This window comes from Odocoileus virginianus, chromosome 6, assembly GCF_023699985.2.
Source record: "Odocoileus virginianus isolate 20LAN1187 ecotype Illinois chromosome 6, Ovbor_1.2, whole genome shotgun sequence".
In the NCBI taxonomy this organism is placed as follows: domain Eukaryota; kingdom Metazoa; phylum Chordata; class Mammalia; order Artiodactyla; family Cervidae; genus Odocoileus; species Odocoileus virginianus.
Window position 1 is genome coordinate 78,640,487 of NC_069679.1, and position 24,570 is coordinate 78,665,056.

A 24,570-nucleotide genomic window follows, 5' to 3' on the forward strand; every position below is an offset into this window, starting at 1 on the left:
ACTAATGCATTCAATGAAAAGTTATCTAACATCTACCTGTAGGACTTAAGCAAAACCTGTTAATTTCTCTCTTGTTTTCTTCCCAGTCATTTAGATCCACATAGATAAAAATGGTATTAGTTAAAACATCAGTGAAAATACTGACATAATTTCTCAATATCCCAGATATTACTAAAGAGTAATAATTCCACTTGCACTGAAACCTCTGGTGCTCGTTAGCACATTAGCAGCTCCAAGTCTCAAGGTTAAGGTTAGACACAACCAAACCAAGCCTGCTTAGTGGTGTCTACTCAGAATTTCTCCAGCCAGCATGAACACATCACTCCTTTCTCATATAACTCCTAATGCCAAATAAAGTTTGGGACATGCGCACCTGTTTTGGGGTCTCTTTTTCCTTCTAACACCGTGATTAGCCTATAGCAACAAGTCAGTAAAAGATTTTGGGAATGAACAAATGATAAAATGCATGGCTGCATTATCAGAGGTTGTATACGTTGTACTGGTAAATTGTGAAATAAAACATCCTGTCTTCTGTAGTAACTGTTGCCTTTGAGTTCATGGAGAATGCCATTTATTCTGCACATTTAAATATGGTAAGTTAGGAAAACACATCTTGAGTAGAACAAGAAACATCTTTATGAAATGTGAGAGATCTAAAAAGCAAGTAGATTTGAACAAACACAAAATGTAATGCACATTATGAAGATACTGCTTTATTGTCCTTGTCTTCATTCAGAATCTTTCCATCATGACCCAGTGGGATTTAGTTCCTGGATGTTTACTTTTATTTAGCATTTAATAAAAATCTTTCTTCACTGGTAAATCCGCATGTAAAGAGAATAGGTTCTTAAAAACACTGATGTTGAGAAAGACTCTTAGATACTCAAAGTGTTCAGACAGATAGTACCAGATTATACTAGAACTCTTGGCAAGTAAATCTCATGGACACAGGAGTTTGGTGCTATGATTCTGGTCAGAGTAAACCAAAGATGGTCCAGGATATGACCAGAGTGATCACAGGGGGATTTTTGGCCACAAAAAGACAAATAAATAAATTATGCTACAAATTCTTTATAACTCTTAACAATTCAGATTTCATTTGTAAATTCTTCATTGTTACAAAAATGGATGATTGGAAATAATTTTAAGATACTGCATGTAGTAACAGACTGCTGAGATGATGGATGTTAACAATCCTGAGCATTTATAAAGTGGACTGTCTAATATTATATATGCATATCTCCATGACATGTTATAACACATGATCATTTATGAGGGAGAAAGCATCAAAATAAAATCACTTGTATACAAATGCTCCCTGAATTCAAAGTGCCAGAAACTTCTGCCTCAAGGAGAACTAATTTTCCTATTTTTCAGCCAGTCATTTTTGAAAGACCTCAATTATAAATCCAAATTTTGGTCAGAAAAATGTGACTGACTACACCTGAAAGTGGAAAATGCAAGGTGAAAAATATTCTTCTTTCTCTGCTGGTGTAAGCTGCCAGTAAGTTAGCCGTATGTCATTCATGAGCTGATATTACTTGGATTGGCTTAACTTTTATCATCCACGAAGACCAATTGCATTGTACTTCAGCCAGTGTCTGGCAATGCTGAAGAGCAGATGCTGCAGACAGGTCTGCTAGATTATCTGGGCCAAACTGTGGCAAGGATACATATACTATTATTTGTAAAACGCTCAGGGAGAGTAACTAATTACATTTTGCTATTTTTGCTTTTGTATTCCTCCTTTCTGGGTTGTGGACTTCTTCCATCCATCAGTAAACTTGGGGCATCTTCCTTGATTGAAGGTGAGTCTGGAGCAACTGTTCTTTGGGTAAAGGCTGGCAAGGTAAGAGAAAAGAGAAAAAGAAACCCGGATGAATATAATCCCTGGCTTGACAAAGCTGTAAGTAATCATTGCATTTGATTACTAGTTTTCTATAAGCTTTACATGGACTACCAAATATTCAATTGAGGAATAAAATAATTTACTATATTAAAAAAACCCCACATATTCATGTCATATGTTTGTTTTGGATTTGAAGAGTGAGGGTAGAAGGCGGGTGTTGATCAGTATACAGTGACATTAAAGCGCACGATTTTAGAAGAAATCTGAAGGGCTTCCTTTTTATAGAAACTTCTGTTTTACACAAAAGCAAACTGAGACTAGATATGGAATCTAGGTTTACTCTTTTTCTACCACCTCTTGCCTCTCTTCTGAGCTCGATGCCTATATCCAGATGTATCGGTCAGTCCTCCCACTTCGTTTCTTCATCTCTGATGCCTGCCTAGCCCTTGCTCTTCTTCATCTTAGAAAATGACATACTCATCCATCCAATTTCTGAAACCTTGGTTCCTTCCTTCCTGTGGCCTGCCTGCTGGACCCGTCCCACTTAAGGGTAAGTTCTGAGGAGTCTGCCTTCCATTTCACCTGAGTCCTTCTGCTTCACACCATCTCTGTTATTAATAGCATCATCCCAGCGCAAGCCACCATTTTCTCTCCTATTTTCATCTTGCCCCATTTTCCACACACCGGAACTGTCTTCCTAAAATGTTCATCAGATTATGTCACTCTGCTGCATTATCCCTTCCCTCCCCACCCGCCATGGCCTCCCCGCGAAATTAGAACAAAATCCAAACATCTGATGGAGGCTGAAAAGACTGCCATGGGACCTCATCTCCTACCATGCTCTCTGCCAATCACTCTCTCCCTCACTCATTCTCCTCCCTCTTTTCCTCCTTCTGGGGTCTTTCCAGTTCTGCCCCTGGATTAGCAAAATGCTTCCCACTCAGTTTTAACTCAGCTGATTCTTCTTGCCATTCAGGTTTCAGCTCAGTTATAACCTCCCATTCACTAACATAAAGTCCTGGTCCAGGTACGTTCTATCATTTCACCTTTAACACATATTAAGTACACTAACTTTTCTTTTTAGAGCAGTATGATCTGAGGTTAAGGAAATGAAAAAAAAAAAGTTCTTTTTTATTAACTTTCATTGATTTGCTTTTCTAAGAATCTCAAGTTAAATTAATATGTAAGATTCACTTTCAACTCCTAAAGTAACCCCATGAAAAACCACAGTCCTTTCTTTCTGGGATTATTTATTTAAATAAACATTATTTACAACAATGCTAGAATTATAGAAAAATTACAATTTGCATTTATGTTTAAAATTGAGTTTATAGATACCAACTCCATGAACATTTCACATTTGAATCTCAAAGAACTCGAGACTTTGAGAAGTTTTCAGTTTGCTTCAGACTTCACTCCAATCCAGTCTGGTCTGGGCCCTGGAAGTGAAAGCCTTGTCCTGAAGTTGTGTCTTTTAGCCTACAAGGAGCTATACATGGAGACCAGTGGTCAGTCACTACTTACAAAAAAGTAAAAAATGACAGTTTCCAAAGCTGGCATTATGAGTCTCCCTTACTAAGCCCCCACTGTCTACAGGATACAGGTAATGGAATCCAAGCCTTCTAAAAGAGTGTCCTGAATCACGGCCATAGCTTCCAGCCAGCCAGGATAAATTTGGTAGTAATCATGGCTTTAAATAATGAATTTCTGTGTTCCTATTTCCAATGGTCATATAAACTTACAATTTATACATTTCTCCCCTTCTTCCTGGCAGGGAAGCATCTACCTTTTCTTGAATTGACCTGAACTACACAAAGCTGACATAAATTACTACTGAAAACAAACTTTCATTAAGGCTGGGTCATTTCAGAGACCACAAATTATGCAGTATTTTCCCATTTCCTTTGTTTTTCCGTGGTCAGTGATTCTGCGCTTTCGGTCACAGTTTTGACGGGGCACTGAAGTCAGCAGGATGAGTGCCTTAGCATCTTCAGCACAGACAAAAGAGCCTCATCCAGGGCAAATCCCAACCCGAATCAGAAGGAGCCTGTTCCGTGGGCTCAGATACCCGTGTCAACCTCAGCACCTCAGTTACCCTCCTTGTCTCCACACAGGTCTCAGCTGCTCTTACCCCCACCCCCCACCCCCAGCTTTCATGCTGCATTCAGAAGTTAACAAGAAAATCCAGCACATGCTAGTCAGACATAAAAGCTGGAGTTTTCTTAGTAGCATTCTATTTTTATAAGATTCCTTTTTAGCCAGAGCGTCCATACATACACATATCAAACAGCACCAAAGGACTACACAGAAAGACTGCGGTCTCTTGCCCCATCCCTCCCAACCCCACATACCTGCTCCCTGGAGTCAACCACAATCAACTCTTTTAGTTTTATTTTCCATATTTACTTCAATTTTTGAAAGAAAAAGAAGCTTATATTGCTATTTTCTGAGTTATCATTTTTAGACATACCCACACCCATCCACTTCCCTTTACCCCACCCTCCCTATATAGTTACGTCTGGACTTCCAGTTATGTCAATAGTGAGTATTTATATTGACTGTAAATGTGGCGTATACAAACCTAATAGGACTACTCTGACAATGTTTCTTTTCATTTTTTTTTCCTGGAGTTATTAATTGACCTGTGTTTTTATTTATTTATCTATTTTTTATTTACTCTTTCTCCATAACCATCCTCAGTTGTTTCTAATAGCTCAATTAGACTTGTCATGTGCCTACTAGTAGTTTTTCTAAGTGCTCAAATGACTCAATAATCTATCCAGTTTTTTAAAAAATTTATTTCCTAAAGCTTTTCCTGGTGGAATCTTGTGCTTCTTCTTTCCCTATGACAGAACTGAAGAATATAAGTGTCTAGATTAAAAACACCCCAGAGCAAATAGGTAGAAGACACATGGGGAGGCATACCATCACAAAACTCATGGAAGTTAAAGAGACAATCCTAAAAGTTGCCGGGCCAGGGGTGCAGGGGGATAGCAATGGTGAAAATGATCATGTCAGAGGAATGGGAGTCAAACGAAAAAGACAGAAGGTTTTTCAATAGCAACACTAGATTTTGGAAGATAATTGTGTGATGACTTCAGAAGGAAAGTCTTTTTTAACCCAGAATTTTATAGCCAGCAAAGTCTCAGTCAGGTGTGAATGGAAGAAACCCATTCTCAGAAATATGAAAATGAAAATATTTACCTCCTTTTCTTGGATGTGCTCCTGCAAAAGAACTGAAACCAGCAGAGGAAGGCCTGGGGTGACCAAAGAAACATGGCCATCCATCCATACAGAAGGAAGGGGAAGAAAAAAATCTCAGGGCGACAGCTGGGCAATAGCCATTTATTGGGTAGGCCGTGTCATCTGCCCACTTCTGGCCTTTGTTCTGTTTTGTTTCTTCTCTCTTTCCAGGACTCTCACTAATCACGGTCTGTCCTTCCTATATTGGTTTTTCTGAATATCTTATCTCTTCTATTGCCCTTTTTTCCTTATCTTCTGCTTTCTTTGAGGTTTCTCAACTTTGTTGTTTTCCACCTTTCTAGTATCATATTTAAAATTTCCGAGATCTCTTAACTCATGCTCCTTTTTTACAGTATCTTGCTTTTTAGTGGCTGCACAATTTCCTCATATCTCTGAGGGCATTAATGATATTTTTAAGGTGTCTTCTGTTCCCTGTATTATCAACTTACTGCAGGCTCCATTTTTCTCCTTGTTGATCTGACAAATCTCCTTTTTAATTTTGTAGTGTCAAGAAAATTTTCAGGACAGGACAATTTCTATAATTAAGCTGAAACTGTCTGTACCACAAAAATGGAGATGTATTCAGGGTGATCATAATTCAATTCCAAAAGCCATCATGAAAAACATACAGAAAATTCAAAGTTCATCAGAAAAGTAAATTAGAATAAATATTATTTCCAGAAATGTTTATTAAATCACCTAAAATGAGTAACAATAGGTACCTAGGATTAAACTTTTTAAAGTATCCTTAAAAACATGGAGGAGGTAGGTTTGGGAGGAAAATCATAAAACTTCTTAAAAAGAAGAATAGAAAAATATATGGTTATGTATAAATAATCAATAAATTAATAAAGAGGTTTACTTTTTAAGCTAAGTTTTTCACTCAGATTGTATAATATAGACTAATAAAGTATTTTCTCATCCAAATAATGTTCTCAATGATATTTTTTTCTTATTCTTACTTAAGTTTCTGTCAGTATATTTATATAGAAGCCTATAGCAGCCTGTGAGTATTACATCTTAGGAAATGACCAATGTTAGTCATGAAATGCTACTGAGTGAAAAGCCAAATACAGGCTCTTTTACCGCCTGCCGTAATATTGAATAAACTTCTAACGATGCGGATGTCTTCCCCTTGATGTCTTCGAGCCACCTTCTTAAGAGGAACCTTTCTAAGGAGCCTCCTGCAAGTTTTAAAGGCAAAGTTAAATACCAGTAGAACAAAGACCTCTGCGCTCATATCCTGGTGCTGTCTATTTCTGAGCTCTTAGATGTCTTAAGGATGGGATACCATGTTGTTTTTTGGTGCTTGGTCTCCACCCTCCTCCTCTTCCATGTTTTCATACATCAAATAGACCTGAGGAAATTTTTCCATTGCTTAATATGAGAAATAAAAATTTTGTATAACTACATATATATCATATTCTGAGGTACCAGAACCAACCTGAGATATGATCCAAATTGAAGGGTGACTGCCAGATTAGAATAGCAGAGGGCTTATGAAAATATATAAAATCACTTGGCAAAATGGTTAGGACAGGAAAGGGAAAATGCTTAGCTGTTGGAATAAAATAATCATGATATAATGGAAGCCAAACCATTTGTCAGAAACTGATAAATATTTATTCAATGAATCCATGAATATAAATCAGAAAAAATGAGAGTTATTTTTTTCTATTTGACCTACTTCTTTGTGGCTAATTTTGATATTTTATTTTATAGAAGCCTAGCTTTTTAAAATGACAGCATTGTCCAACTGAATGTACAAACTCTATATCCATGGAAAACTGAAGAGCTAAATGATCTAAATAAGAATCTGTTAACATTTGAATCCCAAATGACTCGGATAAAAGTGGACTTGAAATAAAAAAATTCATATACTCATTCATCTTACATTAACTGAACATTTACTATGTGCCAAGTTCCATATAGGATGCTGAGGAAACAGTGGTGTATAAACATCACTCCTATCATGGAGTTCACTCTTGGGTGAAGAGAAGAATCAGTAAATAAAATGTCACTTGAATAGCAAATAATTCCATAATTATTCCAATAAAGTTTTCAAAGGAATTTGTAATGCATTGTGAGCACTCATAACAGCAACCATACTTAAAACCATGAGTTCTGAAGGTTTTTTTAAAGACACTGCATCCAAGGTGAAGTATAAGTGGTGGGAGAAGGTATTCTGGGTCAACAGACTCACACTGTGCTGATGTTATAACCTTTTATTAATATTTACAGTGTGTTATTCACAGAATGAAACCTACACAATAATAGTTTTCATATCCTTATTCTTTGTACAAAATTAGATATTTCTGAATAGTTTTTCTACATTTTGAAGACTTGGATTTTATTACAATACAATCTAACTTCCTTACTCACTCATCCACAGTTACTAGCAATCTCCATGCCAAAAAAATTTGGTGATTTGGTGATTCAGTTTTAAGGTTTGTGAGAAGTGTAAAGTCTAAAAGGAAGGGATTCCATATATTTTTAGTAAGTTGGTTAATATTATAAATGTACTTGGGCATTGTTTGTATGATTCATAATGAAAATTTTTTCAAAATTACAACATGAATATTACTATCACGTTCTGGTCTTTCATTTTAATCTTTCCATGAACTGAATTTTCTTAAATCCAATCTAAAAGCTAGTACTGGGCATCATTACTTACAGTTCAAGTGGGAAAATCGTGGACTAGACAGGAAGCGACTGTGATCCTGCCAACAAGATGACTGATCTAACCCATGAGCATGGGAGCTTTCAGCAAAGTTTCTGTCATCCTGAAAAAAGAGAGCATGGGCATTTCAGTTCAAATCATCACAATATGTGAGGCTCAGGATTCACTTAAATGTACTGAAAATAAAACTGAACCTCAAGATACAAGCTATATTATACCATAATGTAATATTATAGTCTACGAAAAGAGAGAGAGAAGGAAATCACCTAAAGCCATAACAGTGTGACAGACTTCTTTCCAGACTTTTTTTCCCTGTGGATAAGATTTGTAAATTTTACTGTAAAACTCTGTGTTCTTCATTTATTTACACTTAATAATATAAATGGGCTTCCTTGGTGACTCAGTGGTAAAGAATCTGCCTGTCAATGCAGGAGACAAGGGTTTGACCCCTGGGTCAGGCAGATCCCCTGGAGGAGGAAATGGCAACCCACTCCGGTATTCTTGCCTGGGAAATCCATGGACAGAGGAGCCTGGTGGGCTACAGTCCATGGGGTCGCACAGAGTCAGACACGACAGCGACTAAACAACAACAGCACTAAGATAAAGTTTTAGAAAATCATTATATTTAGCTTATGTTACTTTTACCTTTAGCTTAGGTTACTCACATGTGGGCTCCCCTGGTGGCTCAGATGGTACAGAATCTGCCTGCAATGCCGGAGCCTTAGGTATGATCCCTGGGTCAGGAAGATCTCCTCAAGAAGGAAATGGCAACCCGCTCCAGTATTCTTGTCTGGAGCATTCCATGGACAGAGGACCATGGCGGGCTACGGGTTCCATGGGTTTGCAAAGAGTTGAATACGACTGAGTGACTAACGCTTTCACTTGTTTTTCCTCCACTCATATACTATCTAGTGAATATACTATGCTTTACTCAGGTATTACTTTTCTGGGCATTTAGGTGGTTTCCAACGTTTTATGAAAAACACTGTGAAAAATATCTTTAAATATATAAACTTTCCCATGTTTAGCAATATTCCTTATGACAAATTCTTGGATGGAAATACTGTGTCAGTAAAAACAATTCAATGATTTTAAATACATTTACCTAGACTGCTTTCCATGATTATAAATATTCTTACTCATTCAACAATATTTAATAAATAAACAAAAATGAATCCTTGTGGATTGTATGAAATTGTCCTTTTCCTCAAATCTTAGCTGAAAAAAGGGAATTATACCTTTGAATAATTTTACTAACTAAATAGGTTAGAAAATAGATGCTTTAATATACCTTTCATTGATATATAGTAAAAATTGCATTTTTCCCTCTTAAATATTTTCTAATTATTTACTACACTTCATTTTTCTTCCTCATACTCATTCATTCATTCAACAGTTACTTATTTGGCACCTACTATGTGCTGGTCAAAGAGCAAATATAAAACATCGATGTAAATGATTCTGAAAGCTTCAGGAAGGCAGAAGAGAAAAACATTAAACAAACTATACAAAACACAATGCAGTTAAAAACTCTGGTAAGAACTATAAGAAGAAGAGTAAATAATAGGAAGAACTACATTTAGATTTGAGGTCCAGAGAAGTTACCTCTGGAGGTGATACTGAAGGCGATACTTGAGTGCTGAGTACGAATCAATGAATCAGCCAGATGAAAACTCATAGGTGGAGGATGGAAAAAGTAGGAGGTGAGGGGTTCCAGCGAGGTGGTGAGAAAGCAGTGTTCTAGACTCATGTGCAGATGCTGAGGTAAGAAAGAGTTCGGTGTGAAGAACTGAGGGAAAGCCCATGGCTAGGGCACTCTGAGCCTGGGGAGTGACTACAGTGAGGTCCTGAGGTGCGATTTGGCTTGCGGATTTTTTTCCTTAGGTACGATCAGAAGGTAATCGACAGTTTTGAGGAGAGGAATGATATGCTTTGATGTGTATTTCTCAAAGGTTATTCTGGCCTCTGTGGAAAACAGGCTGGAGCAGCACAAACACAGAAGTGGGAACAGCAATTCAAAGACAGGAACTGAGGATGACTGTGGGGTCAAGGGAGACGAGGGGATCAAGGTCCTGGAGAAGGGAGACGAAGGGATCAAGAAGGTCCTGGATGAAATGACTGCAGGCAGTCCGTGGGGTTGTGAAGAGTCGGACGTGGCTGAGGCACTGACCTCAACTGAGGTGGCCCAGTTTCCTCAAAGTAGAAAGGCCTCAGGTAGCATGACTATTTGATGAATTAGCTGTTGTTCTCTGCACTAAGTTGGAGAAGGAAATGGCAACCCACTCCAGTATTCTTGCCTGGAGAAGCCCATGGACAGAGGAGCCTGGTGGGCTACAGTCCATGGGGTTGCAAAGAGTTGGACACACAGCTGAAGCGACTTAGCACACACACACACACACACACACACACACAAAGTACCAAGTTTATATTTTATTTCTTTGTCACATTTATATGTATGAAATCCAAAAGAAAGGTTAAAAGACTAAATATGTGCATATATATATGCATGCATGGACTTCCCTGGTGGCTCAGCTGGTAGAGACTCTGCCTGCAGTGCAGGAGACCCCAGTTTGATTCCTGGGTTGGGAAGACCCCTGGAGAAGGGATAGGCTGCCCACCCCAGTATTCTTGGGCTTCCCTGGGGGCTCAGCTGGTAAAGAATCTGCCTGCAATGTGGGAGACCTGGGTTTGATCCCTGGGTTGGGAAGATCCCCTGGAGAAGCTACCTACCCCAGTATTCTGGTCTGGAGAATTCCATGGAGTGTATAGTCCATGGGGTTGCAAAAGAGTCAGACATGATTGAGCAACTTTCACTTCACACATGCATGCATACACACACACACACATTTATAAAAATCCATTTATTCTGAGCGGAAACCATGAGCTTAATCCTAAAATGACTTAAGATCATCAGTCTGCATGTACCAAAAGGGAGTTCAGTTTCATTTAAGATGAAAGCCAGAGGTTTTAAGCAAGTGATAGACAGTTTTCATTAATTATGAGAATTTCATAAGAAACTGGAAGTCACTCATTATAGGTTTGCTGGAAAGGAAAGGCTATACTGTTGACCCTTGAACAATACAGGGGTTAGGGGTGCTGACCCTCTGTTCAGTCAAAAATCCTTATATAACTTGTAGTTGGCACTCTGTATCCATAGTTTGCATCCATGGATTCAATCAACTGCAGATTGTGTAGTACTGCAGTATTTACTATTGACAAAAGATCTGCATATAAGTGGACATACACAGTTCAAACCCAAGTTGTTCAAGGGTCAACTGTATTATACTTCCTTATTTTCTACATATGAAAATAGATATATGAGTTGTTGAATAAGTAAAAAAATTTAAGGAAAAGGGATAACAGCCCTAAATTGTATGTATATATCAACACAGTGTCAAAACATATGAAGCAACACTGGTAGAACTATAAGGAAAAAGTAGGCAAATCTATAATTATACTTATTGGGCTTCCCCTGTGGCTCAGCAGTAAAGAATTGGCTTGCAGTTCAGGAGATGCAAGGGACATGGGTTTGATTCCTGGGCTGGGAAGAACCCTTGGAGAAGGAAATGGTAACCCACTACAGCATTCTTGCCTGGAAAATCCCATGGATGGAGAAGCCTGGGGGGCTACAGTCCATGGGGTCGCTGAGTCAACACGACTGAGTATAAGCACATACATAATTATAGTTGGATATTTCAACATTCCTCTCTCAGTAACTCATTTAACTCAATAACTCTCATAAAACATTTAGATAAAGAATTGAGTTGAACAACATGACTGGCCAACTAGACCTAATTGGTATTTATAGAATACTCTACCCCAAAACAGCTGATTACAAGTATTTTTTCAAGTGCACATCCAACATTCTCCAAAATACACTATATGCTTGGTGGCAAAACAAATCTCAATAAATTTAAGATGACTGAAATTATACAAAGGATGCTGTCTGACCACAGGGAGTGACGGAAGAAATCAACAGATAGATATCTGAAAATTCTCAAATACTTAGAAATTAAAGAACATACTTCTAAGTAACTCATGAGTAGAGATCAAAAGAAAAATCTTTTAAAAAATTTCACTTGTATGAAATAAAAGCACAAATTATCAGAGTGTGTGAGGAAGCATTAAAAGGGTATTTGGAGGAATATGTATAACATTAAAATGTGTATATAACAAAAGAAGCCTCAAATTGATAGTCCAAGTTTCTACTTTAAGAAACTAGAAAATGAACAGCAAATTAAGCTTAAATTAAGTAAAAGGAGGGAAATAATAAAGAGCAAAGGTCAATTCAATAGAAAGCAGAAAAACAGTGAAAAAATTAAACCCATGCTGGGTTGTTGTTTTTTCTTTTTAAAGAGTGATAAAAATCTAAAAATCTCTTCAGGGACTGACTAGGAAAAAAAGAGGGAAGATATAAATTACCAATATGTAGAATGAAAGGAGGATATACTATTATGCCTATAGACATTAAGAAGGTAATTAGGAAATATGAACAACTCTGCCAATAAATTAGACAACTTAGATAAAAATGGATATAAATAAACAGTCTTAAAATGTGTCATCCAGTACTTCTAGGCATCTAGATTAGGTTAATAAATTCAAGATATGGACAAAGATTTTTATACAAAGATATTAATCAATTGATTATAATAGAAAAAAGCTGAAATTAACCTTAAATTTTCAACAACATGAGATTAGGAAATAAACTATGTCATAACCATAATGACAATAATGATGATCATAGAGAAAATTCATATATATATATATATAATGTTAAATGAAAAAAGAGGAAATAAAATTATCAACAAATAATGATTTCAATGTAAAAAGATATTTATAAGTAAGAACTGGGAAACATACACCTTTAAATTAGGTAAAGAGATCTTTAAAAATATTTGCTAGATTATTTTCTTTTCAATTTTTTTCTGCATTTTCCAAATTGTGCCATATTTTTAACTGTCATATGCCAAGAAGCTGGTTGCATCATTAAAAATATAAGAGGTTCTTTTTCTGTAAACAGAAAAGATATAACCTATGCTTTGATGCCAGTTGGTTTCGTTTCAGAAATTTAAAACCCTACCTTGGCAAGAATGAATAGGATTTGACGACCCTTGTAGACTTCCTCCTTCCTCTGGGAGGCACACTCTGAGGCTGTCATTACACCATCTGGTTCATTCAGCAAGATGCCCAGATCTACACCTCCGCTCCTGTCCTTTCTCACTGTCTTTCTCAGTCCAGGCATTAGTGGGCAAATATGAGTGTGTCTGCTTTCCCTTGAGTTTTCCTTTCTCTTATTGGCCCATAATCATCTAAGCATTTTTAGTGGGAAACCTTTTATTATGCTTTTCTTTCACATTTTACATAGAAAGCATGATTGAGTGCAGATTTCCAGTGCTGACTGAAAATATGACTCTCCTTTCTATCTGTGCGTCTTCCAACTCCCCGAGGCCTTTAGAATTTCACATCTGAACATAATAGTCAGATCCATGGTTCTGGCTCGACTTGCCCCATGTCAACTCATTCTAAAGTAGCTGTTGGCATACAGTTGGGACTCAATGAAGAGTTGACCCTTGAACAACACATGTTTGAACTGCGTGTGTCCACTTACACACAGATTTTTTTTTTCCAATAGTATATACTATAGTACAATATGATTTGCTGTTGGTTGAATCTAAGAATGAGGAATAATACCTTGGATGCAGAGGGCTAACTACAATTTACAAATGGATTTTCAAGTGCACTGAGGGTCAGTGCCCTTAACTCCCTAGTTGTCCAAGGGTCAGCTGTATGTCTTTAAGTTTTAACATCTTACAAGTCTTCAAAAGATTGCCAGAATCCCCAGGGTTACCTAGAAATAAATAATGAAATGATCCCTAGAAGAACACCCTAAAAGAAAAATATTTCCCAATCCTTTTGAACAAATCAACATGTCAGAATATGAAAACAATATCTTCAAATTCTCCAATTACATATTGATATTTAATTTGTGGACTTTCTATGCAAGTAAAGTTTACAGGGTCACCATAAGATGGCTATTTCTAATTTGAACCTTTTTTCAATTAAATACTTAAATATTAAAAAGGAAGTATTGCTTAAAAGGGAAGATTCTTTGCAAGCTTTTGCTTTTTGCCAACTCTTACATCCTTAGCACAGGGACCTATTTTTATTACTGTCTTAAGTCTCAACAAGCTATTTAGCCATAATTCCCTGAAAAAATTCCACTGGGTGAAGGAACTTGCAATTTCTAATATTTTCCCTGGGTTTCATCCACTTCTCTTTCATAACACACATTGTAATTGGTTTCTTAAAAGTTGTTCCAACCCGACTAAATCTTTTTGCTAAACTGATCTCTAATGATTAATATTTAATGATGCCCACCAAGTATTTTTCTCATAGAAATATTGTAAGTTCAAAGTTTATAAGACAAATGCTGCATTTAATTTTTTTTTTAAATTTAATTTATACAACTTTTCCCCTAGAGAAAAGGAAGACACATGCGTTTCTGAATCTGTGGCAGAAATGCTTTCCTGAATCTGTCTCTAGCCTAACAATGCACTGTTCCTCTGTTTGCTCCCCACTCTTAATTCCCAACTCTCCATTAGTGCTTGAAAAAGCTTAACCTCTTCCTCAGTAAACTTTACTCCTATCTGAAAGTTCTAACTAGACAGTTTACTTAAAAGTTAGCCTTAAAAGTTAGCCTTCCATAACTCAATCTGCGTGGCTGCCATTATATAGCTTTTAACTTCCATGAGGGTGGGGCTTTGGTCACCTCTTTCTATATGTCCACCTACCCATCCAAATCTTCATAGTTCAGAACGGTGCCATATGCAATATGGAACTCAATAATGATCATATTCTTGAAAGTTTGCTCTCTGGAAGCTGGAAGTACGAGACTGTCACTCTCCCATTCTCAGTTTGTTCATGTAAGAAAATGACAGAGCTGGGCAAGATCATCTCCTAAGACTTCTCAGCACTGACACTTTGAAATTCTAATCTACCCAAGCAGAACCACTGAACAATCAGAACATCTAACTACGCAAACCATCTTTTCCAAAATTATATCATAATACAATAAACATGAAGCCACATTCAGCCACAGAGGAACAGACTCATGAAAAAATACTGTGTTGGATCAGGCCATTTGATAAATTTACCTATATTCAATTGCTATTTTATGGTATAAAAATTTAATATTCTTAGTGACTCACTAAAAAATAAAAAGGATTATACTCAGTTTTTGTTCTGTGTGTGTTTTTGTGTGTGTGTGTTTTGTTAACCCATTTCAGACTTGGCTTTACATGGTTTTAATCCATTTTCAAAAACCAAATATATTCACAGTGGGCAAAAATTTGCCATAAACAAAGATACTCAAAAAAATGTGTCACTGACTTAAGAACAAAGGTAGAGATACAAAGATATTTTATAATGATGGTTCCTAGAATCAATGTTTATTCCCTTAAAGTGACTATTTAAAGGAAACAAGGATTGTTTGGATAAATATGTTATGGTATATTTATTACAAACTAACAAGACAGTTAACTGGCATTATCACTCACCTAGAGCCAGACATCCTGGAACGAGAAGTCAAGTGGGCCTTAGGAAGCATCACTACAAACAAAGCTAGTGGAGGTGATGGAATTCCAGTTGAGCTCTTTCAAATCCTGAAAGATGATGCTGTGAAAGTGCTGCACTCAGTATGCCAGCAAATTTGGAAAACTCAGCAGTGGCCACAGGACTGGAAAAGGTCAGTTTTCATTCCAATCCCAAAGAAAGGCAATGCCAAAGAATGCTCAAACTACCACACAATTGCACTCATCTCACACACTAGTAAATAATGCTCAAGATTCTCCAAGTCAGGCTTCAGCAATACAGGAATCGTGAACTTCCAGATGTTCAAGCTGGTTTTAGAAAAGGCAGAGGAACCAGAGATCAAATTGCCAACATCCACTGGATCATCAAAAAAGCAAGAGAGTTCCAGAAAAATATCTATTTCTGCTTTATTGACAATGCCAAAGCCTTTGACTCTGTGGATCACAATAAACTGGAAAATTCTGAGAGATGGGAATAGCAGACCACCTGACCTGCCTCTTGAGAAACCTATATGCAGGTCAGGAAGCAACAGTTAGAACTGGACATGGACCAACAGACTGGTTCCAAAAAGGAAAAGGAGTATCTCAAGGCTATATATTGTCACCGTGCTTATTTAACTTATATACAGTGTACATCATGAGAAACACTGGGCTGGATGAAGCACAAGCTAGAATCAAGAGTGCCAGGAGAAATATCAATAACCTCAGACATGCAGATGACACCACCCTTATGGCAGAAAGTGAAGAAGAACTAAAGAACTACTTGATGAAAGTGAAAGAGGAGAGTGAAAAAGTTGACCTAAAGCTCAACTTTCAGAAAACTAAGATCATGGCATCCGGTCCCATCATTTCATGGCAAATAGATGGAAAAATAGTGGAAACAGTAGTTGACTTTATTTTGGGGGGCTCCAAAATCACTGCAGACGGTGACTGCAGCCATGAAATTAAAAGACGCTTACTCCTTGGAAGGAAAGTTATGACCAAAGTAGACAGCATATTAAAAAGCAGAGACGTTGCTTTGTCAACAAAGGTCTGTCTAGTCAAGGCTATGGTTTACCCAGTGGTCATGTATGGATGTGAGAGTTGGACTATAAAGAATGCTGAGCACCAAAAAATTGTTGCTTTTGAACTATGATGTTGGAGAAGACTCTTGAGAGTCCCTTGGACTGCAAGGAGATCCAACCAGTCCATCCTAAAGGAGATCAGTCCTGAATATTCATTGGAAGGACTGATGTTGAAGCTGAAACTCCAGTACTTTGGCCACCTCAGGCGAAGAGTTGACTCATTTGAAAAGACCCTGATACTGGAAAATATTGAAGGCAGGAGGAGAAGGGGACGACAGAGGGTCAGATGGTTGGATGGCATCACCAACTCAATGGTCATGAGTTTGGGTAAGCTCCAAGAGTTGGTGATGGACAGGGAGGCCTGGCATGCTGCAGTCAATGGGGTCGCAAAGATTTGGACAAGACTGAGCAACTGAACTGAACTGATGTACCTAATATATTTAGAATTTTGAATTCAATATGATTAACAATGGTATCTTTACAGTTAAATTTCTTCACAATCTTTCCTTTCTTAATGCTCTTATTGAGCAAATCATTGGGAACAGTGAAGAAAGCATGTGGTTTGTCAGGGTGACTGGGTTTGATAAGGTTAAAAAAAATTAAAGACCCTAATGAATGCAGACTTCCAGAGAATAGCAAGGAGAGATAAGAAGTCTTTCTTAACTGAACAACACAAGGAAACAGAGGAAAACAGTACGATGGGAAAGATTAGAGATCTCATCAAGAAATCTGGAGGTATCAAGGGAACATTTCATGAAAGGATGGGCACAATAAAGGACAGAAACAGGAAGGACCTAAGAGAAGCAGAAGAGTTTAAGAAGTGGCAAGAATACATAGAAGAACTATACAAAACAGGTATTAATGAACAGGTTAATGACGATGGCATGGTCCATCATCTAGAGCCAAATAAAAGTGGGCTTAAGAAGCATTACTACAAACAAGGCTACTGCAGGTGATGGAATTCTAGCTGAAGTATTTAAAATCCTAAAATATGATGCTGTTAAAGTACTGCACTCAATATGTCAGCAAATTTGGAAAACTCAGCAGTGAAAAGGTCCAATATTCATTCCAATCCCAAAGAAAGGCAGTGCCAGAGAATGTTCAAATGACTGGATAACTGTGTTCATTTCACATGCCAGCAAGGTCCCACTCATAATACTTCAAGCTAGCCTTCAGCAGTATTGAGCTGAGAAATTCCAGATGCACAAGCTGGGTTTAGAAAAGGTAGGGGAACCAGAGATCGAACTGCCAGCATTCATTGGATCACAGAGAAAGTAAGGGAATTCCAGAAAAACCATCTACTTCTGCTTTGTTGACTATGCTTAAACCTTTGTGTGGACTACAACAAACTATGGAAAATTCTTAGAGATGGGCATACCAGATCACCTTACCTGTATCCTGACCTGTATGTGGGTGAAGAAGCAACAGTTAGAACCGGACATGGAACAATGGACTAGTTTAAAATTCAGTTCAGTCCAGTCGCTGAAGTAGATATTTTTCTGGAACTCTGCTTTCTTGATGATCCAATGGATGTTGGCAATTTGATCTCTTGTTCCTCCCTGCCTTTTCTAAATCCAGCTTGAACATCTGAAAGTTCAGTGTTCACATACTGTTGAAGCCTGGCTTGGAGAATTTTGAGTATTACTTTGCTAACGTATGAGATGAGTGCAATTGTGTGATAGTTTGAGCATTCTTTGGCATTGCCTTTCTTTGGGATTGGAATGAAAACTGACCTTTTCCAGTCCTGTGGCCACTGCTGAGTTTTCCAAATTTGCTGGCATACTGAGTGCAGCACTTTCACAGCATCATCTTTCAGGATTTGAAAGAGCTCAACTGGAATTCCATCACCTCCACTAGCTTTGATTGTAGTGATGCTTCCCCTAAGGCCCACTTGACTTCTCGTTCCAGGATGTCTGGCTCTAGATGAGTGATCACACCATCATGATTATCTGTGTCATGAAGATCTTTTTTGTATAGTTCTTCTGTGTATTCTTGCCACCTCTTCATATCTTCTGCTTCTGTTAGGTCTATAACATTTCTGTACTTTATTGTTCCCATCTTTGCATGAAATGTTCCCTCGGTATCTCTAATTTTCTTGAAGAGATCTCTAGTTTTTCCCATTCTATTGATTTCCTCTATTGCTTTGCATTGATCACTGAGGAAGGCTTTCTTATCTCTCCTTGCTATTCTTTGGAATTCTGCATTCAAATGGGCATATCTTTCCTTTTCTCCTTTGCCTTTTGCTTCTCTTCTTTTCACAGCTATTTGAAAGCCCTCCTCAGACAACCATTTTGCCTTTCTTTTTCTCAGGGATGGTCTTATTCACTGCCTCTTATACAATATAACGGACCTCCATCCATAGTTCTTCAGGCACTCTATCAGATAATCCCTTGAATCTATTTGTCACTTCCAGTGTATAATCCTTAGGGATTTTATTTAAGTCATACCTGAATGGTCTAGTGGTGTTCCCCACTTTCTTCAATTTAAGTCTGAATTTGGTAATAAGGAGTTCATGATCCAAGCCACAGTCACCTCCCGGTCTTGCTTTTGGTGACTGTACGGAGCTTTGCCATCTTTGGCTGCAAAGAATATAATCAATCTGATTTCAGTATTGACCAACTGGTGATGTCCATGTGTAAAGTCTTCTCTTATGTTGGTGGAAGAGGGTGTTTGCTATGACCAGTGTGTTCTCTTGGCAAAACCATATTAGCCTTTGCCCTGCTTCATTCTGTACTCCAAGCCCAAATTTGCTCATTACTCTAGGTATTTAAATTTAGGGAAAATTAGTTTAAAATTAGGAAAGGAGTATGTCAAGGCTGTATATTGTCACCGTGCTTATTTAACTTAAATGCAGAGTAAATCATGCGACATGCCGGGCTGGATGAATTACAAGCTGGAATCAAGATTGCTGGAAGAAATATCAACAACCTCAGATATGCAGATGACACCACCCTTACGGCAGAAAATGAAGAGGAACTAAAGAGCTTTTTGATGAAAGTGAAAGAGGAGAGTGAAAAAACTGGCTTAAAACTCAACATTCAAAAAACTAAGATCATGGCATCTGGTCCCATCAGTTCATGGCAAATAGGAGAAAAAGTGGAAGCAGTGACAGACTTTATTTTTCTGGGCTCCAAAATCACTGTGGATGGTGACTGCAGCCATGAAATTAAAAGATGCCTACTCCTTGGAAGGAAAGCTATGACCAACCTAAACACTGTATTAAAAAGCACAGACATTACTTTGCCAACAAAGGTCCATATAGTCAAAGTTATGGTTTTTCCAATAGCCATGTATGGATGTGAGAGTTGAACCATAAAGAAAGCTGAGCACCTAAGAATTGATGCTTTCAAACTGTGGTGTTGGAGAAGACTTTTGAGAGTCCCCTGGATAGCAAGGAGTTCAAGGCAGTCATCTGAGGAAATCAGTCCTGAATATTCATTGGAAGGACTGATGCTGAAACTCCAATACTTTGGCCACCTGATAGGAAGAACTGACTCATTGGAAAAGACCCTGATGCTGGGAAAAATTGAGGGCAGGAGGAGAAGGGGTGACAGAGGATGAAATGGTTAGATAGCATCACCAGCTCAATGGATGTGAATTTGATCAAACTTTGAGAGATAGTGAAGGACAGGGAATCCTGGTGATGCAGTCCAGTTTGGGGTTGCCAAGTATCAGACATGTCTCAGTGATGGCAAAACAGCAGCAAAAAATATGCTCATACAAGTACCATTTTGACTCCTAAATAATCACTTTTGCTCCTTTGCTATTTTCAGGTTTTATAGCAAAAGAAATCTCAGCTTATTTGACAACCTTTGGTTAAACTTTTAAAATGGCAAGATGCAACTAGTTAAATATTATGGCTGGAAAGTTAGTCTTAATCATTTCAAAAAAACAAAAATTGCTTCAGAGTTCGGCATGATTCAATTGTCTATGAGGTTTCAGATGTGTCATCTAACAATTACTGGAAAAATAACAATGAAATCTGTTAGAATTCCGTAAAAGGCTGAAGTTAGGGGAAAAAAGTTTAATCATCAAATTAGCATGCATTGTGTATTCTGGAGTCAAAGATAAGGCAGACGGTGTCTGCCCTCAAAAGTCATATGATCCATAGAATAGCATTTCCCAAATTTCAGTATTTACCTTTAGCTATATTTACTATTTCTTTTATGGTAACTTAAAGATTAGACTTGCACCTCAAATCATCATTCCCCGCCTCCCCCCTGGCCCCATCCTCGATGGCTCCTGCAGTGTGGGAGACCCGGGTTCAATCCCTGGGTAGGAAGATCCCCTGGAGGAGGGCATGGCAACCCACTCCAGTATTCTTGCCTGGAGAATCCTTTGGATGGAGGAGCCTGGCAGGCTACAGTCCACGGGGTTGCAAACAGTCAGACAAGATTGAGCGACTTCCCTTTCTTTCTTTCCAGGAGAGGTTTAAATGATGGCAAATTGCTTACGGCTGGCAGAAGCATAGAGCTACATTTACAGGGCAGTTTACACACAACTTCTTTAAAAACCATGGAGAGAGGTGGTTATAAGTCAGATAATTGGGGTATTATGAGGGTAAAGCTCCCTCAATTTCCACCGTGATTGCCACTACTATTCCCAAGCAATATCTGTAAAATTACCTAAGTAATACACTGATGATATATTTTAATAGTCATTAAATGAAAATCACCTCCAATTGTGAATTGCACCAGGAATTATATATTGCATGCTTCAGAAGCTAACAATTGTAGACGATTTAAGATATGGACAGAAATAGCTGACCTTAGAGAAAAAGTGCAAACAGTCATTAATTGCTGTGAGCAAAGCATAAACAAACCACAGAGCGATTCAAGCAGAGAGAAACAGCTTCTAGGAGCAGCACACATGTGCTTACACTGAGCAGATATGACAATGGGCTTCGTCAGACTCTTCCTTCATAATCTGTGCTGAAAGCCATCATCATCGCTTCCTTACCCACCTCACTTTATCCTGTAAAACATCTGCTTCTTTAAAGAGAAGTTGCCTACTAGCTCTTCTAGAAATTGAAAATCATGATTTTCTTTTCGGGAGGAGGGAGGATGGGAACAAAACATGCCTTTTGTGATTTCACCGAAAACTCCACTGCTAATTAAATTAAAACCATATATTGAACATGGGTAGAGAGCAAAAAGGGCAGGTAGCAAATGGGAACATCTTGGACAAAACCATGCTCCTCTGTGAATTCCGATTAGCAATGCTATGTTATTGGCTAACTGTTGAACATTCTGTTCTATTTGAAACAGCTGGGACAGCAAAGAAGTTTGTTGTCTTACAGAAACCCAGTTAGGCCTGACGAAAGGAGCTGTGGAATGCTTCTGTTGTGTATACAACATTGTGTCTGATTCAGCACTGAACTGAAGTCTCCCTATATATTTGTAGATCAGGCTCCGTCCAGTTAACTTAGGAAGCTCTGTACAACATTACATTATGCTCTCAGCAATTGTTGACACTGGTCCTGCTGAAAATCTTGATGTGTTTCTAGAAACCTGATCCTTTTGAGCCTGGTGATGGCCATTGGAGTAAACAGCGGGCGATGAGTCTCCTGGATTGAAAGGGAATCCGACTTGCACACTTTCTACTCTACCTCCAATCCCCCACCAGCAGCAGTGCAGTCGTATTGGATGTCTCACTGCCTTCTGACATCAGCGAAAACATGAGCGAAGCCAGCTGCCAACACGGTTCTGCTGTTCCAACAGCTATTTGTCTGTCAACAGTAATACAGTCAGGGTTCTACGACTGTAATGCTAACAGTGATTTTTTTCCAAACAGATGAGGATAAAACACTTCCGTGTACCTTGTCATCATGAGCCTCTTTTCAAAAGACTTTAGAGCATCTTTCTTCTCTGGACTTCCACTGCTGTTTATTGGGATCAACTTAAAGAAAAACTTTTTTGGCTGTGCTGGGCCTGAAGGCAGCCCTCTGGCTTTCTCTAGTTGCGGTGTAGAGTGGAGCCCTGGCTCTAGAGTGCATGGGTTCAGTAGTTGTGGTGTGAGGGCCTATCTCCCTCGTGGCTAGTGGGATCTTAGTTCCCCTACCAGGGATCGAACCTGTATCCCCTGCATTGGAAGGTGGATTCTTAACTACTGGCTCATCAGGGAAGTCCCTTAATGGGGTCATCTTTACAGCATTTATCTCTTTCTCCTTTGTACTACAGTTATCTGAATTCCCAAGGATTGGTAATAATTTTTCTTATTAAAATGCCATCATTCTCTCCACCTTCCAGCACTGCATCTTGTGCACAGTGGAAACTCAGTATATGTTTGCTGGCTGTTGTATTCAGCAACAACAGACTTGAAGATCTTACCTTAAGAACAGAAGCTCTCAAAGGCAGAGATCTTTGTTTTGTTCACTGATGTGATTCCCATGCACCTAGAAAGTTCCTGGCACATAGCTGAAACTCAACAAATATTTGTTGAATGAATGGATAGTATTAGGACTTTACAAAGAGCTTGCACAGTATGTATTTGACTGATAAATGAAGAGAAGAGAACATTCTACATAACATGTAGAGGAAGTAAGCATAGCTTGGTAAAAGTCTCCTTTCTCTAGACCAGGAGTTGGCAAAATTTTCCCAAAGAGGCCCTGATGATAAATATACAAGGCTTTGCAGGCCATACAGCTTCTGGAGCAACCACTCAGCTCTGCCACTGAGCATGAGAGCTACCACAGACAACACATGAATATGTGAACGAGGCGGTTTCCCAAGGAAACTTTACTTGCAAAAGCAGTCAGCAGGCAAGATTTGGCCCATGGCTGGTAGTCTGCAAAACTGTGCTTAAAACAACTGTATAGAAATTATCTGTAAGGATTAAGATGACAAATAGCTATTCTCTTCTTGAAGACCTGCCTTCTGTATGTTCATACGTGCTGCCAACCCCATCTCCAACAGGTAACGCACTGCTTTGGCAATATAGTCTGTACAGAGTTTGAGCAAACTCTGGGAGATAGTGAAGGACAAGGAAGCCTGGCATGCTGCAATCCATGCGGTTGCAAAGAGTTGGACATAACTGAGTGACAACAACAACAAATCAGAGGCAGCTTCTCTGATTATCCAGGAAGCAAAGAAATTAACAATTAAAATCACTGCCCATATGAATATTTCTTTTGAAGTTGCCCCCTTTCATTCTTAATAACTTATTTTTATAAAAAGCATATAAGCAAATGACCATTGGTATCTATGATTCGCAAAAATGTGCTCTCACATTTTTGTCAATAATGACTACAAAAAATGTGATAGTCTCATGAGTTTTGCATTAGATCACTGCATTATTTCAGGCCAGACATCTGCTACACAGGATAATAATCTACATATTCATCACTGAAATGGATCAACATTTAAAAATGTTTAAGTAGTATTAATGTGGAATAATGTTATCATACAATGTGCTTTGTGGCTCTTTCCTGTATTTGTACTGCCTATTTGCAAAATTTTCAAACTTATTTCTCATTTTGATAAGTGTTGGCCTCACAAAACCAGGCTTGATTTCCTCTTCAGCTGCAAATGTAATTTTAAAGAGAACTCCAATGAGATTACTTGCTGAACATGTTAAACATTCATAGCTTTGCCATATGCTGTTATAGAAATTGCACTGATTTATAGCAATTTGGGTGCCACTAGATAGCATTAAATCACCTGATACTGAGTCTAACTGTATTGGGAAACAAAGTCTTAAATGTTTCATCTGCTTTTAGACCTCTATTGAACTAAGAGGCATATATTGTGTTCCTGTACTTTTGGAGAAAACAGACTTTTATTTATTAAAGATATTGTCCTACATTTGGTGACTTCTAAAAAAAATGAAGGGATAGCAGATCCAAATTGACACTATAATAGCCTGGTGGTCAAGGATATAGGTTCTTGTAGCCAGGCAGATTTAGGTTTTAACTACGATTCAACCACTTAATCGCTCTATAACCTGGTTTTCTTCAGTGGTTAAAAAAAAAAAAAAGAGGGTTACTGTGAGGATTAAATGAGATCAGGCACATAAAGCATAAGACACATACAAAAAGAGCAATTTCATGCAGTTTGTTCTAATATGTGCTCTATAATGAGTAGTTATTATTATTAGCTATTGTTGTCTAAGTCTTGTTCTTCTGCTTAAGTCAGTGGCATTCTAAGT

General features: G+C 38.1%; 1 protein-coding gene across 7 annotated transcripts in view; it reads right to left on the reverse strand.

The window, feature by feature from the left end:
• Positions 1-697: 697 nt before the first annotated feature.
• Positions 698-24,570, reverse strand: part of CEP128 (centrosomal protein 128) — a 484,062-nt gene continuing 460,189 nt past the window's right edge. For all 7 annotated transcript variants that reach the window (XM_070469726.1, XM_070469720.1, XM_070469725.1 and 4 more), the window contains 2 exons: positions 7,767-7,875; positions 698-1,841 (listed from right to left, as the gene is read on the reverse strand). In XM_070469726.1, the coding sequence (XP_070325827.1) occupies positions 1,714-1,841; positions 7,767-7,875 (237 nt within the window). In that variant the 3' untranslated portion in view covers positions 698-1,713. The remainder of the gene's footprint in view (positions 1,842-7,766; positions 7,876-24,570) is intronic.